The sequence below is a fragment of the Lissotriton helveticus genome, chromosome 12 (genome assembly GCF_964261635.1).
Source record: "Lissotriton helveticus chromosome 12, aLisHel1.1, whole genome shotgun sequence".
NCBI lineage: Eukaryota > Metazoa > Chordata > Amphibia > Caudata > Salamandridae > Lissotriton > Lissotriton helveticus.
In genome coordinates this window covers 306,714,772-306,730,449 of record NC_136073.1, presented here as the reverse complement: position 1 = coordinate 306,730,449, position 15,678 = coordinate 306,714,772, and the positions used below count along the sequence as shown (strand labels likewise).

General features: G+C 46.4%; 1 protein-coding gene across 1 annotated transcript in view; it reads right to left on the bottom strand.

Moving 5' to 3' along the window:
* Positions 1 to 1,536: 1,536 nt before the first annotated feature.
* Positions 1,537 to 15,678, bottom strand: part of LOC144799804 (cocaine esterase-like) — a 557,476-nt gene continuing 543,334 nt past the window's right edge. The window contains exons 13-14 of the mRNA XM_078671375.1: positions 2,327 to 2,399; positions 1,537 to 2,230 (exon numbers count right to left, since the gene is read on the bottom strand). Of these exons, the coding sequence (XP_078527501.1) occupies positions 2,044 to 2,230; positions 2,327 to 2,399 (260 nt within the window). The 3' untranslated portion in view covers positions 1,537 to 2,043. The remainder of the gene's footprint in view (positions 2,231 to 2,326; positions 2,400 to 15,678) is intronic.

Sequence of the window (15,678 nt, the reverse complement as noted above, 5' to 3'; positions counted from 1 at the left end):
ACTATAATTCTTGTTTTTGGGTCACACTGCCTTCCTGATCCCAGCAGATCATGGCTGGTTGAACTTGGTCCCTGCCCTAGACCTGCTTCCACAGAGAGAAATTTGGGGATAAAGTCAGACACTAATCTCTCTATCCTACCTCAGATCCCGCACATTTTGTCTCTGAATTTTGCTAAGCTAATATCTCTCAAAAGAATGCTTCAGTTTGTCTCAGTACATACTTGAAAAACTACTGTGCACCCTGTAGAAGCATCTACATTGGATTGTGCTAACAGCTTGAATTTGGGTCTTCTGGCCTGTCTGATCTTTCAGCTGCAGATAGGGCCGGACTGGGAACCACAACCGGCCCTGGCAAAGTGCTCGGCTCAGCTATGCTGCAAAAACGGCCCTGTAACAAAAACGGCCCCCAGGGGCCCAGAACCGGCCCCCACCCGTGCAGCGCACCGGGGGATTGCCCGGTGCCCGCTATGGCCAGTCCGGCCCTGGCTGCAGAGTGTACAGAATGAAGCAGCGAGACTTTAAAAATCCATTCTGCATTCCATCTCTCCACACTTCAAACGCCTGCGCTGACTGCCAGTGGTCAAACGTATCCAATTGAAGACTATTACATTCGCCTTTGAGCTCTCTCGTTGAAAGTCCCTATCTACATAAGACAAGCATTGGCATAGCCAATAGGTCTTGCCTGTGGGACCTTATACGTGTTTAGTTATCCAGCCCAATATCCTTGGTGCAACAACATCAAGTATTGCTTGACTAAACACTTATAAGCTCCCAAAGGCGAGACCTATTGGCTATGCCAATGCTTGTTATATGTTATGCAATTGACTGCCAGCGAAAGATGAGGAAAGGGATACAGCCAGCTCGAGTAGAAGATAGGGCTGCTGCTCTGGAGGGACAGGACAGTAGGCCCAGGGCTCAAGTTGGGGTACCACGCGGGTGGACGGCGTCCCCCCACTTATTTTATCGGGGGGACGCCATCCCCCCTGCCAAACAAATGGACTTCACTCTTTGGCCTCTCAGGGACGAGGAGCTCGGCACCTTTCATGACGTCACTTCCGGTCGTGACGTCACTTCCGGTGACAGCGTCCCCGCACTTCTTTTTTACTACTTGTGCCCTGAGTAGGCCTAACAACGCGACAAAGGCGAGTAAAAAGCAGCGCGGCACAAGAGCACAGCAAGGCATGGCTAAGCATAAAAGAGTACACAAAAGTGGAGGCGTGGCAATAGAAAATCGGGGAATTGCCTCAGACTCATGTGTGAAAAGTACTGATATGGGCTTTGTAGAAGGTCGCTTCCGCTTCACAAACCAGGAAGAGCAGGTACCGCCAATAAAACCATGTAAAATATGCTGCAGTCATGTCAACGTGCTATCATCCACTTGTGTACTGTGAATCTCAGGTAGTGATCCTAGATGTTCTGTAAGAATCGTCGACCACAGTGTTGTTCCCAGTCATTCTGTAACTGTCCTTGCTTGAAAATTAGATCAGGAACAAGTAGCGCTACTCTGCATTAAGTACTGTGTGATCGCAGATGTTATTTCTTTTTTCAGTTTCAAAAAGTAATTTTATTGAAAGTATGTCATACTGCATATTACAAGAGAAAATACAAAATATCACATGTCAAGGCAAGAGATAAGCACAATAAGATGAATTACACAAATGGCACGTAAGCAGTAAATCCTGAATAAGGGATTGGTTTAAAAGAAAAAGAAAACAAAACGAAAGAGAAGAATTAAAAACGTGCGGAAGTCCTGTTAGATTCTAAAATGGAAGTACAGGCACAAACTATGAGGTGCAAATCGCAGACGTTATTTCTGATCATGAAATGGATACACAGTCGTTTGTGATGAAAATTGCGCCAAATGCACAAAGTGCCATAGTCTGTACCAAAGTTGTTGAAGGAACAGTCGAAAGCAAGTTCCTAAAGTTATTCCCTTTATTATGTTTAAGAAATCCTCCATATTTTCATGAATTTAATTAATTTTATTTAAGGGGCATCACTAAACAGTTACATCACTTATTCAAAATGTTTAGATATAGCGATTTACAACTCTGCATGTTCTTTCTTTTCTTCATTTGCTGCCTCAATTCTTTTGGGAAAAATCTCGGTCCAGAATTTTATTCTGTGAGCTTTCAGTTGTTTTCTGATTTTCTGCTGCAAATTTATCTCAAGGTAGTGTTCTGCACGACCGTAGGCAAGCCATTCGGGTAAATCGTTACCATTAGGGTTTCTGTTGAAGACAAAATTAAAATGGCATTAATTCCTCAATTAGTAACCTAATATCTTCAGAGCGAGAATTTTTATAAAATGTGCCACGCTGTATTACCCATTTCGTGCAAAGTTGGCCCAATACTTCATTAATGTTCTGCTAAGTTGTTTCTCTTCATCGGTAGCATCGCCTAGAGAGAAACGTTTGTAATATCAATTAGGCAGATCTTGGATAATACCTTATTATTCCAATATTCTAGAACATGTGTACAGTTATATGACAACTCAAGGCAAAGTAAATTCAGATGTTTTTGTTAGAAATAGACTCAGGGCCTTACTACAACTTTGGCGATCCTCCAGCAGTGCCGCCACCGTGCCATCCGCTGGAGGACTGCCAAAGCTGTGTTGCGCCCGCCACCGTGCCATCCGCTGGAGGACTGCCAAAGCTGTGTTGCGCCCGCCTGCTGGATTAGGAGTTTAATTCTGGTCAGGCAGACAGTCAGTCCTGTGGCGGTCTCATGGAGGTGGGCGGTTCGGCTCCTAGAAGAGCCTAACATGCAGCCCGCCGCCAGGACCGCACCTGCAGCACGTTCCTGCATGCATGCCACACCGTGCAGGAACAAGGGTGCAATTACAGGGGGGGGGGCACAACATGTGTCCCACTGCATGCACTCCCAGGCCCAGGAGCAGCAGGGAGCCCTGTTAGGGCCCCTTAGTTTCCTCTCTGCCATCCTTTGCATGGTGCCTCACCGCCATGAAAAGGGCGGTGGCCAGGGAACTCAGAAAATGCTCAGCGGTGCCGCAGCAGCAGCACCAGCATATTTCTGCTCCTGACCACTGCACGACTGCTGCAGGATCCTTGATCCTCGGCGGGAACTGTGATCCTGTGGGGCCACACTCGTAATAGCGTGTACCGGCCCGCAGTGTGGCAGTGGTCGGACCGCCACTGCAAGTACGGCGATCCTAGGCGGTCCTATGGACTGCCGTAATCGTAATTAGGCCCTCAATAACTGTGAATGGCTTTTAAGAAGTAGTCTTTCTGTGATTCTAATGACTCAAGACACAAGGGAGTTCCCAGTTCATTTTGTGGCGTCCTCAAACCTCTATTCGTTTAAAGTAAAGCAAGACATATATAAAACAGAACGCCAATTGATACACTCAATCAATGGTCCTGCCAGTGAATTCATAAACCTGACACTCTTTTAACTTGTAGTCCATAACACCAAACAAACACACGGCCTCAGCCACCCTCTTTTACTAACAATCTATATCTGACAGCCGTGGATAACATCAGAAGAACATCTTCATCAGTTGCTATGCTGCAGTAACATTGTGCTGTATGCAGAGGTTTATGGGAGCTTGCATGCTGAAAAATAATTGTTGATCCCTCCCCCCGAAGAGCACGTTTTACTTACATTTCCTCTTGCTTTTTTTACAGTTGCTAAAAGGTGATATAGTACTGTTGTGGATTCTATATTTCATTGTACCAAAGAGTTATGTTGTACTATTTTCTTTATATTCTTAAACATTTCTTACTATCAGCCTTATTGTTGTTATTCAAAGAGCATACCATTTAAGAGCAGGATAGTGTGCTGCACCTTTTGCCCCTCTTGCATGCTGCGTCATGGTTATGTACAAGGCATAATGCAAGTAGTGATGTAAATGCGTGACCCAATGAGAATAATTGACTAGCCCAGGTGTAAGAAGTAAAAGGTAATTTATGCAACAGGGGGAGCTCATTATCCTATTGTGCCTGCTGGATGATTGCCACCGGACCAAATCCCTGACAGTCAGCTGAGGGGGCGAGGAGCGAGGAGGACCAGGGAACTACTATTCCCCACCTCCTGAGCGGCGCGCATACCGCCATCGTCACCGCAAGCGTCAGGAGGTGCTCACGTAGCGGCTGGGGCTCCCGCAACGTGGGAGCTCTTTATACTATTGTGCCTGCTGGATGATTTCCACCGGACCAAATCCCTGACAGTCTGCTGAGGGGTGCAAGGAGGACCAGGGAACTACTATACCCTACTTGCCGAGCGGCGCGCATACCGCCATCGTCACCGCATGTGCCAGGAGGCGCTCAAGTAGCGGCCAGGGCTCCCGCAGTGTGGGTGGTGCGCGGGCATGCCCGGGCCACACTCTGGCCAAGGGCGTGCCCGGGCCACGCTCTGTCCAAGGGCGGGCCTGTCTGCGCCCGTCAGCATCTGGACAAGGCTGGGCTGGGCCAGTTCTCTTGGCCTCATATAAGAAGGGCAGGGATAATCTGACCAGTGAAGACAGTCATCTAGTAAATCATTTAAGGTAAGAAGATATTGGGAAACGTAAAACTGTGATGCCTGCAGCAAAAGATAGTCCATTAACATCATCCATTACTAGCTACTTGACTACAGCTATGGGGGTGATCACAAGTGAGATAGAGTCTGTGGAGGAGAGGCTGGGGGCAACACAAAGAGCATTAAATGGTGAGACACCTTCTGTGCGAGTCCCTGAGCAGGTCCATGCATTGGAGTGTATTGTGGATGACGTGAGTCCAAGGAGCAATGAAAGAGTTGTGGGGACTATGACTCCAATTGACTTGGACACATCCATGATTAATGCGAACAAAAGTGGTGCACATCAGGGGGGCTTTTCAGATACTTTATTCCCTCCACTATCGAAAAAATTGAAGGCATGCGGTAGGGTTAAAAAAAGATGCTCTGCCACCTGTAACAAGAAAGAAAACCCTGGCCCCCTTCGCAAGGAAAGGGGACAAGGCGATAGTTTCGAACATTAGCTACGGCCCAAAGAACACTGAGTCTACAGGGGGGACTGTGCCATTGATAGATCTTAACCGCACATTGGAGGTCACCATTAAGTCACTCCTCGAAGTACTAATGTGAGCTTTGAACAGTAGTGATTCATCTTTAAAAATATTAATTGGTGCCACTGCCTCCAAGCTAATCTCGGGCTCGGGAATCGCCTTTGACTCCTTTTCTAATTTAAATCAGGGTATGCCACAAGAAAAGCCTCCACAGTTGGCATCCCTAGCCGAAGTTTGTCCTAGTAAACTCCCTTAGATCGCCACTCATTCAGCTTTGCCACAGTCAGTTGAAGTAAAAAACATGGGATGAGGGTTGGCAGGTCCAACATTCAGGCAGAGAGAGACTGGAGGACTTAACCCTGCAGACGGTCAATATATTACATCTCAATGTGGTAATCAGAAAAATATTGAAAGAACACTTCATCTCCCGCCAGATGCTACACCCTATGTCATTGTCCTGGAAAATGTTCCACCTCTTCCAGCAGATAAAGAGGAAGACTGGAAGCAGCTTAAGTATAAAACTGTTCCCTGGTTGGCAAAACCGCGGATTGAACCAGTAGTAGTGAATTGTACTACAACATAAATAACGTGAACGGGTGTCATGGGTGGGCTCACAGGTAAAAACAGATTCAGGGGACAGTATTGTTGTTAATTTTAGCGACAGGTCCCTGGTCCACTGGCTTATGGATAGACTCTCCTGAGTTGGTAACGGGAAGAGTCCTATTGAGGCAGTTCCCTTGGGGTATTTTTATAAGCCAGAAACAAAAAGAGGCCCATGCCCTGATCACACAGCTGCTAATAAGTCATACGTTTTTGCTATTCCAACTTTGAACCGTTTTTCTTCATTAGATTATGTAGACTGACTGTTTTATGAGGGCAGGGTCTTGTCTTGGGTAAATTGCGGTCCATCACACATATTGCCAAATATTCATGTGCCAGGGTTGGTTAAGTCATTGGAAAAACAACAATAGGGGGGAGAGAGAGAAAAGTGGATTCAGTCTCCCTGAGCGTCATGAATAAACAAAATAGAATGCTTCCAGCGGAGCAGCGTTGAGGGGAAGGCAGGCATTCGGTCCTTGCAGTCATCGTTGCTGACTGGGCAATGAGGAGTGATACCCCCAATACTACGCTAAGGCTCATGGGGCCATCCGCATTTTGAACTTAAATATTTCATACGCCAATTGGGCGCAACGAGAATACCATCACTTAAAACATTGATAGGTATATTACACATTGTTTTTATAAAAATATTTTTTTGAACACTTTCACATCTCATGTGAGTAAGGTGAGGATCATAGTGCATATCCTCGTCCTGAAGAAGGAGTCTTGTACTCCGAAACATGTTGACACTGTTGTTGGTTGATATACCCTAGCACGTATTTTTTCAACCAGTCTTTGCACTTTTTACTAATACCAGCCAGGGACTGAATAAATATTTCCTTTTTCCTTAGTGCCAGGTATTTTTTATTCACTTTTTCACCTCACCTCACTCACATCACGTCAATACACACCCTCACATAGTTCACTGCCAAGTGCTCCTGCGTAGTCGTTCTGTCGTAGCACGCCGCATCCCGTAGAGGGGTGCGAAGGCCCCGATGATGAAGCATGACACCAAGGGGCCTGTTGGTGTGTGAGGGGCATTTAAAAAACACGGTGTGCTCCCCATCCTTCAGGGACCACTGAACAACCACTTTGTGGATTCTATTTTGGTTAAGTCATTGCCATCCGTTGTGAGCATGACAGTTAGTGATTGCTCTGGAGGGAATTTTCCTGTATCCTACAATGTCATTCCCAGAGAAGAAATGCTTAATGTTTATGCGTGTGGTTTGGATGACTGTTTCCCCCGTGATTTCTGATTTAGCTAATTGTACCTCCCATGTACTGCCAGAGAGCACTGCATTATCATCTAATGTTTTGTTGTGCTGAGAGTTGAAATCTCATGTGGCATTAAGGGACTCGGGGCTCAAAGAGGGCAACGTGTCATCTTTGTCTTCTTTAGCGGAGGGGCCCATTTGTCCAAATATCTTGACAACTTGTGGTAGTCTTTTCTGGAATATCTCAGGTTTGTCGCATAAACTAACAATCAAGGATTGGGTCACTATTATCGAGAACTACAGCATAGTTTGCTTTTAGGAGACATGGTTGCAAGCTATTGTCCACATAAATGGTTTTTATTTGATGTATACCCCATCCATGGTTTCCTTGGGCGGACATGCTAAAGGATGCTTATTAACACTGGTCTCACCAACAATGAATGGCAGGTTAGGCAAGATTTAGTGTGATTCATCGCATTTTCAGATTATTAATATTTCCCTTAGGCAAAACCTGACATCGATACTTGTAAATTTCTATCATAATAATTTTAATGTTAGAAATACAGGTATTGCTTTAGGGTTGGAATATGCTTCGTCAAGCCATAGTGAGGAGTTAAACACAGATTTCATAGTGTTGTGGGGAGGTGATTTTAATTGTACATTATGCCCTCTTCCAAAACAGGGGCTTTCCACTTGGTACCTGGGGATACAGAGGGTAGTTGTCATTTTAATCATAATCCATGTGGGAATATTTTTAACTCAATATAATCAAGATTTTCCCTTTTTCTTACCGTGGAACTCATGGATTCTTTAGAAACTGAGTTCGTAACATACAATGGGAGAGGCCAAGGCACTTTAATTGATGTTATTGCTTTTTCTTAGTATTTTAAATCTCCCTCCCTGGTTTTACCATCCATCAAACTCATTATAGTGATCACTATCCCATCTCTTTCGAGATTATGACTGAAACTGATGTGCAACCTGCACCTATTCCCATTAATCTATGATAACAATAAAGGGCTACTTAGGAAGTGGTTCACTATAAATCCTGATCCGGTCTTACATCAAATTATAACAACTAACTTGACTCATGTTCTAGATTGCCTAGAAGATAGTATAAATCCATTAGTCATGGTAACATCTTTCATGGCAAAAATTGAGACTGTAAATGCCGCATTAACTAAAGATTCTAGGTTTAGGCCACTGAATAACAAAAGGTGGTTTAGTGACGACTGCACCCTTTGTCATAATAACTTAATTAAGACATTGAAAATAAAACCCCGAAATTTAATAGAGGTAAAACAGTTATGCCATGATTATAAGCAGGCGCTAAAGAAACGCAAGCTAGAAATTAGGCATGAAGCTTGGGAACAACTGCATATAGCCTGCCAGAGCAGGAATTCCAAAGTTTTCTGGCAAACTGTGAACCAGGATTATTTCAATGTGAATAAAAGTGGCAACATTGATGTGGCAATCATGCCAGAGGTTTGGGTCGAGCATTTTTCAAATCTGTATAAAACTGCTAGTGATCCTGTTTTTAGTATTAATATTAACTTTGGGGCTTTAAATATGGCACCTCCGACATTAGGCGAGGTAGATAGTGCCTTAAGTCAGACTGTGAGGAATAAGGCCTCTGGCCCTGATGGTATCCCTGTAGATTTGTTTCTGGCCGACACATCCCTGTGGCTTCCACTGCTAGCAAATATTTTAAGTTGCTATGTAGCTCAAGGACCTCCTGACACCTGCAGAACAGTGACAATAGTCTCCATTTGTAAAAAGGGCAATAGGGTGGATCCTAAATGTTACCCGCCAATATCTTTGATTGACTGAACCTGTAAGATCATGGGCAGAGGAATCCTAGAAAGACTGGAGGTCTGGGTAACAGAGAACAGCAAGTTCTCTGATATCCAATATGGCTTTAGGAGAGGCCCAGTAGAACAGTGCCTCAATCTGCATCTAGTTTTAGGTAAATACACTCTAGCTAAGCCGGGTTCCCTTTATTTAGGGTTTATGGACCTGACGTCTGCCTTTGACTGGGTGCAGAGAGGAAAGCTCTCGGAGAAGATGTTGGTGAAGGGCATAGAACCAGCAATTGTGCATTTCATTGCTGCCATTCTTCGGGAGGTCACTAGGAAAGGTTCACTATGGAACAAGTGGGGAACTCACTGCCCCAATTAAAATGAGCCGTGGGGACCGCCAGGGCTGTGTGCTTGCTCCATTTTTATTTTGTCAGTATATAAATGATTTAGAAACTTCTATTATAAAAGGGCACGTGGATGCTCTTCAGAGAGGCCGAAGGTTGTTACCCGCTTTATTATGTGCAGACAACTGTGTTTTAATGTCTCGAACCGGGGTGGAGTTGCAACAGCTTTTAATTGGCTTTAATAATTTTATGAGTGACCTTGGCCCCAAAACCAATGTTGCTAAATCTCAGATTATGGTGCTGGGTAAACCTCCTACAACTTTAAAGAAATTTTTTATAGGCAGTGCAATCTGCTTCACTTGCCTACTTTTTCCTATTTAATAGTTCTTTTTGATACAAAAACGCAAATGGCTTCAGTTAATGGAGGCAAGGATTAGGGGTTTCAATCAAAATCTGGAGGCCATTTTTAGATATGCTAAAAAAAGGAGGCTCACGCCCATTAAAAGTAATAATTGAGATCTACAAGGCTTGCACGTGCGCTGGTACTCTGTACGGTGCTGGAGTCCGGGGCTCATGCAATACTATAGGCCTTTTTGAGGGCTGAAAATATGTTTTTGAAACGCCTGTTGACTCTTCCATCAAGCACTTCTGCCACTATGTGTCATAGTGAACTTGGCATGATTCCCCTATCCTTTCGAATACAACTAGCACCTCTTTTATTGTGGTGTAATATCTGGGCAAAAGAAGAAACAGCTTTGAACAGTGCCATTATCACAGATTGTTTAAAACTAGAGTGGGCAAGCAAAATCCCTTGGCTTTCCTATGTTAAAGCCCAATTGAAGAATTTGGGATTGTCAGATTGCTTTGACAACCCAGGAAATACTGCTAAAATACCAAGGGCTAAGTTAAAGAAAGAATATATGGCGTACTCTTATCTGAAAAGAGACTCCGCAGGTGGTAGGTGTAGGGTCTGAGAGGAAAGAGGGGAGTCTGACCCGCTGCATTCTACCGGAGAGGAAGGAGTGGATCTAGGGCCTTGTCTTGGATCCCTGCATCATGGAGTCTGCATATTAGGGTGCAGTGAGAGACTGTTGAACCCCGCTGAGAGTTTGAGGAGGATGAGGGCTGCTGTTTCTCCTTTGTCCAGTAAGGTACGGATGTCGTCTGTTGCGGCAAGGAGGGTGGTTGCCGTACTATGTTTTTTTCTGAAGCCGGATTGGGAGGAGTTGAGGATATTGTACTCTTCGATGAATGTGGCTGTTGATGGCTTTCTCAATGACTTTCGCTGGGAACGGGAGCAGGGAGATGGGTCTGTAGTTTTTTAGGTCGGTGGTGTCCGCCGAGGGTTTCTTCAGGAGGAGGTTGATCTCAGCGTGTTTCCAGTCTTCAGGGAACGAGTTGGCTGCCTGGGAGCGGTTGATGGTGTGGCAGAGAATTGGTGCAATGGTGTTAGCGCTCTGTTGAAAATGTGGTGGGGGCAGGTGTCCGTGGGGGCCCCGGAGTGGATTGACTTCATCGTCTTCAGTGTGTCTTCGGTGGTGAGGGCTGTCCAGTTGTCGATCGCTGGCTTCAGGTGTCGGGGTGGTTGGTGGGGGTTCAGTGTGTTGTTGTCTTCATCGAAGTTGTCGTAGATGCTCTTGATTTTGTGGTGGGAAAAGGTGCTGAGTTTGTTGCAGAGGTCTTGTGAGGGAGGGATATCAGTGGACTCGCTGGTGGGTTGGGCGAACTCCTTGATGATGTTGAAGAGTTCTTTGCTGATTCTGTCTTCAATCACTTTTTTCCTCATTTTTCTGATGAATTGGTGGTGGGCGTTGGAGGCGGCTATGAAGTTGTTGGGGGCTTCTGTGGATTTGGTGTTCCTCCAGGCCTTTTTGAGGCAGCAGCAAGTGTGCCTGGACTCTCGGAGTTCGGTGGTGAACCATCTAGCTTTCTTGACATGGGTGTTGTTGTTTTGCTTGAGAGGGGCTATGGTGTTGGCGCTGTTGGTGATCCATCTGTGCAGGGTTCGGGCTGCGGTGTTGGCGTCGTCGTTTTCCACGTTGGTTGGGTTGGAGTTGTTGAGTGATGAGGTTAGCTAGTCGTTGGTGATTCTGGTCCAATTTCTTTGTGGGAGCAGGTGCTGGTGTCTGTGGATGGTGGGTGTTCTGAAGGTGAAGTGGACGCATCGATGGTCAGTCGATGGTCAGTCCATGGGAGTTTGGTGGTGTGGCTGAAGGTGTCCTGCTGAGTGAGTGGGTTCAGTCACAATTTGGCGGAGTCCAATGTTGTGGAGGTTGTCCAGGGGGGATGTGGTGCTGGGGTCCAGTTGGTTGTCGAGGTGGAAGTTGAGGTCTCCCAGTAGGGTGTAGTTGGTGGACGAGATGTTCGTGATGGAGTTGGCGAAAAGTCCGCGGGATTCCAGGGGGTCGGTAGATGAGGTAGGGCTGGCCAGTATCTTGAAGTGAAGGTGTTCGATCAGGTCTGTGGGCTCGTCAGGGAGTGTGCTCAGGCAGAGGGTGGAATATGGACGATGGCGATTCCTCCTCCAGGGTGGGTGGGGCGGTCCTTCCTGGAGATCTTGTATCCTTGGGGAATGGTGATGGCGATGTCCGGTCCCAGGGTGGTGTTGGTGCAGGTTTCGGTAAAGAATGCTACGTCCGGGGTAGTGCTGTCGAGGAGGTCCTAGATTTAGGTGGGGTGTGTGGAGGGATCGGACGTTGAGGAGGATGCATTGCAGGGTCTTCAGTTCAGTTGTGTTCTTGCGGACGGATTGCGCTGGGTCAGTGGTCTTGGTGGTGCTGCAGGTGTGCCGGCAGCGGTGATAGCTGAAGGGTCCATGTGTGTGATGGGGATATTTAAGGTAAATGAGGCACCGGAGTGCAGAGATTGCTGGGGCACTTAGTGCCATGCATACCTCCCTACAGTCTATGTCCTTCAGGAGACCAAGCCACCCCTCACATCGCGCTCTGAAGAGCACTATAAGGTCAGGGGAATGGGTCACCAGTGCTCCATAGACCTGAGATGGCCCTCCCTTCCCCAGGGGACCCATATGAAGGAGCACATCCAGAGGTTTGTACCTGGACAACAACCTTTCGGTGGTCTTACATGTTGTAGATGAAAATTTGAGTAACATTGAGATGTGTGTCAGTTGAAGTCGTTCTGGAGCTCCTAAAATGAGTTTATGTGATTGCTCTTCCATGCTGCCCTCAAGTTTGATATTCATAGTCAGTCCAAATGTGAAATCCCTCTAGTCGGGCTACCTGGTCCAACCAGTAACCCAACCAGAATGGACTCTCGAGTGTCACCCGCTGTTCCAATCCAATTTACCTCAGTGCCAACCACCATGCCCTGAATACCACCCTATCCAGCTCCTGGAGTGACTCATGGACGGGATGCACCGTATAGGAAGCCTGTTATGTTGTCTGGGTTGATCATTGCTATTTCCCACTTAAAGGCAGGCCCTCCTATTCCCCATGTATCTAGTCATTCACCACCAGAGTTTGTGCCACCCGATAATAAAGTCAGATATCTGCCTTGGTGAGCCCACCATCAAAGATATATTCTACACATTAGCCGAAGGCAATTCTGGGGGCTTGTTCAGCCACAAGAACTTATGTACTTTTGCTACAATAGCGTGAAAACAGCTTTGCTGAAAACAAATCGGAAAGTTCAATGTATAACATGCGTGGTGTGGAAAAGTAAATTTTGTCATGTTCTGTGTCCCTACGCGTCATCCATCATATGTTATCTGTGCATGATTAATATGCATATGTATTCCCTATGTTCGATTAAAGACGCAATTACAGTTGTGTCCACCTCTAGTATGCCAGTTTCCAGTTCTCGTGAATACTACGAATATCAGGCCCATGTGAAGTTACGTTGCCACGTTTCTCAGTGTGCACGTTATTCCATTGTAAAGTCCCCGTTTCTAGGCCTCAGAAGGGCCTGGACACCAGATTCAGCTCCTGTCTCCTGTCTCCTGAAGCCTCGCTGAGGAGCGATACAGCCCCCACCTGTATCCTCGACCCTTCACTTACTTCCTGCCTCGCAGTGCCCGGCTCACCCTGGCTCTGCCTCTGAGTCTGCCAAGAGTATGTTATGATTCCAGTTATCAGTTCAGTCCTCCTTCTCTGCATTCCTAAAGCTACTGAATCGCATCAATAGTTTCCGTCATTGTCTAGCCTTTACGTCTCCACGTTAGAGAAATACTGCATTTTAATGGTCATTTAATATTCTTCATCACGCACTACATATAGAATAATGCATGCTCCAGTCTTAGAGTCCGTTAGCCTCTCCCCTCCTGACTCTTAGTTCATATCAACATGTTCTCTAAACATCAGATACTAGATACTGCTTAGGTACATGTCGCCCTGACTCTCCAGACTTCAGTCTCTGCTCCTAGCACAGAGTTCGAAGCCCCCAGCTTCTCCTAGTAACACGTCATCGCCAGTTTGTGCGCACCATTAGGTCAGAGGTCCCGGCTCCTTAGGTAGCCCCCTCCATGTCTCCGCCCCATTCATGACATATTCTGTTACGTTTGCATCACATGTCTATGTATACGCCTCTGTTACACCTACTTTCACCCTTATCTTTCGCGACTGCTATTGACCACACCCACTGCTCCGCCTATCATATGTATTGTAATGCAACTGTTTTAGTATATATGATCATGTCTTGTTATTTAATGTTGCGCCGACCCCGATTCTGCCCCAGGCAGCGCTGCCATCCTATTCCTGTGCAGGTTGTCCTGTTCCTGTCCTTTATGCTGTAATAAACCTGCAAACTCCTACTACCTCGAATCTTGACTCTTATTTTATTGAGCTATCTGTTATTCATTTATGCATTCAAAAAGAGAGGTATTATTTATTTATTTACCACATAATGGCGCCCGAATAGGGACTTGCCCTTTCCCCACGCGCCGGTGAAGCCACGCCGGCCCCCTGAACCTCTGCAGCCGTGACGGAACCATACCGCGCACGTGCAGATATTTCTGCTTCAAGTATCCCTCAGGCCCACGGAGGAGACGGAGGAGGCGGTCCAGCATCCAGACGAGGCGGTGGAGGAACGCGGCGAGTCCCGACCAGAGCCCAAGCCGAGAGTCCAAGGTCCGAGGTATCCGGAGGCCCACCCGTAACAGAAGTCCGAAGTTCGTCCGTCCGGCGTCGAAGCAGTCCAGTCCAGTCCGAGGCCTTCCGTTCTTGCTGCCCGGTGAGTACCGTTGCTGGGGTAGTATCTAGACAGGGTCAATCTAATTGACTCTGGTCCGTGGGTTGGTGGTACACAGACCCACAAACGAAGTGTCCACTTCGGTGGATGCGGGTCCTGACGTGTCTCTGTATGAGACCGGTAAGTTTCGTACTGTTTCAGCAGTGCATCTAGTTTCTGTTCCAGTCAGTTCTGTTCTCGAGAAAATTCATGTATTCTGTTTTCCGTATTCCAGGTAGTATTCTGTTCGAACTGTTATTCTGAATGTTATTCATGTATTTTAATGTCGTGGTATGAGTGCGAAGTGATTCTCGTGTTCATTGTGTATTGTATTGTGTCCAGATTATAGTTCAGTCATGCCACTCTTTTCAAAACTGAGTCAGTTAAAAACCAGAAAAAGTCTGCTAGAAGCAGCAGTTCCTGTCCCTCCTAGGGACAGTCCAGGTCATTTTATGTATCAGAAGCATGGCATAAGTGCCATACTATATCTAGATTTATGGGTGGAGTATACCAAACAGTTAGAAGAAAAGTATAGATGGCCCGTATCGGGTACATGGGATGCCGAGTGCATCATGAGAGTAGAAGAAGCATTATGGAAAAAGAAAGCCAGACAGTCACAGAAAGATGCCATCGAGTTATGGCGCAAAGAATCTCATAGAAGAACCGAAAAAGAAATCAGAAAGTCAGAATTAAGTAGAGAATCCTTGGAACGAGCCCAGGAAAGGGAACTAATCGAGATTGGTGAACGAGTCAAAACCGAACAGTCAGACAGACAGAGGCATGCTCTTATTAAGGGTATGTATCCTCTTCTTGCCGAGGGCTTGCCAAAAGCGACCCCGGAGGCATCCAGTAATTTCCCGCCACCATTAGTTCCGACCAAGCTACGTCACAAACCGACCGCAGCTGATATTTTCATTTCGTCCTATTTGGACGACACAGTCCCAGAATATGCAAATCCTGTTCCTGCTCCGCCAGTCCCTGTAAATCAGGCACTTCCCGCTCCTCCAGACACCGGAGTACCTGTTACGGTACCCCCGGTCCAGCCCGCCATACAAGTCCAGCCTGCATTTCCATTTCCCACTCTGCCAGGACGAAGAGCATCAGTAGACGACTCTAGTTTAGGGGCCGCAGGGGGAGGTACTCCTCAAACCCCGCCGCCACACAAGCGTTTAACGTTAGCCGAATTACATGCACAAGCATCACAGCGTACGCCCAGGCATCAGTCTGTTGCAGAAATAAGAAAAGCCCTTAATGAATGTGGCTATGATCCAGTCCCAGGCGAGGATAGTATGGTTTTATATTCATTACGCGTAAGAAAGGTGACCGAGTATCTAGTCACCCTACCAGATATGAAAGAAGATCTAGACAGAATATATCGTTTCATCCGTACCGGGAATGATCCAGAAAGTATTAGTGATGTCATGTGCCAAAGAAAAGCTGAAGTCCAGCTCATGCTATTAAAGTTTCTGATTAATTGTCTAATACGAGAACAAGATTATCCGACCAAAGATCAAGCCGAAATGAGAACCCTG